The 1,086-nt window shown below is 38.7% G+C and overlaps 1 protein-coding gene across 1 annotated transcript; it reads right to left on the reverse strand.

The window, feature by feature from the left end:
- Positions 1-260: 260 nt before the first annotated feature.
- Positions 261-1,064, reverse strand: LOC106477956 (neuropeptide-like protein 31). Its single transcript, XM_013938462.2, has 2 exons — positions 922-1,064; positions 261-628 (listed from the first exon to the last, which is right to left on the reverse strand). The coding sequence occupies exons 1-2, from the start codon at positions 931-933 to the stop codon at positions 290-292; spliced, it is 351 nt and encodes a 116-aa protein (XP_013793916.2). The 5' UTR covers positions 934-1,064; the 3' UTR covers positions 261-289.
- Between the last annotated feature and the right edge of the window lie 22 nt (positions 1,065-1,086).

Consider the following 1,086-nt stretch of genomic DNA (forward strand, 5'->3'; position numbering starts at 1 on the left):
CAGTTCAGATTAAGTTAATGTAGATATATATGATAGACAATATTAAAATCTTTCAATGCTTCTTTTATGTAAAAACAACAACGTGATAATATCGAAAGTAAGGTTACTTGGAACTGAGAAAATAAAGAAGCGACAACATGGCAAACTCAAAGAGGCTGTCTGCATCTATAAAATCCCGTTATGGAAATTTTTTATGAGATATTATATTATAATATATTTAAGATGAAATGCGTCTGATGCATTACACCTGACTCACTTTTCCTTTTCAGAAAAATATAATTGTTGGTTTCTAATGCCAGCCGTATCCACCTCCGTATCCGCCGTAGCCACCACGTCCGCCACCGTAACCACCATATCCACCTCCGTATCCACCACGTCCGCCGCCATAACCTCCGTATCCACCACGTCCGCCGCCATAACCTCCGTAGCCACCATGCCCGCCACCGTAACCACCATATCCACCTCCGTATCCGCCGTAGCCACCACCATAACCACCATATCCACCTCCATATCCGCCGTAGCCACCTAGGCCACCTCCGTGGCCTCCATAACCACCACCGTATCCTCCATAACCAAGATAACCAGCCATGACATTGGCAATAGCCACCAGAAGCAGCATACCGGCGAACTACGAAAAATATAGTTGTATTATTGGTAATTATCTAGAATAGCCCTAAAAGTAACCACATTTTCAATATAATTTTATCTTGAATGTTATAAGTACATGAAAGATGTTTTTGAAAACTTCAATAAACTGAATTATCAATTAAAAGTTCAGAAACATGACTTTCATTAGACTTTCTTTTTCATATCAATCAGTTTTCTTGTATGAAAGAATCATTTGATATTATTTGTACATTACAGAGTAAAGAGGCATATACAAGTATGACCAATGTTTGAAGACAGTGATAAAAGACTTACCATAGCCTTCATGTTTGTGCTAGAGATGGAACTTAGGGAACGTTTTTACCAAAATGTTTTCAGCAGTAGTGTGATGTTTAAACTACTGATAGACTCGTCTTTATATACTCGACAGAAAAGGTGTGGTTTATTCGTCTAAACACTGTTATTCCACGCATCAGCAAA

This window comes from Limulus polyphemus, unplaced genomic scaffold (assembly GCF_000517525.1).
Source record: "Limulus polyphemus unplaced genomic scaffold, Limulus_polyphemus-2.1.2 Scaffold126366, whole genome shotgun sequence".
In the NCBI taxonomy this organism is placed as follows: Eukaryota; Metazoa; Arthropoda; class Merostomata; order Xiphosura; family Limulidae; genus Limulus; species Limulus polyphemus.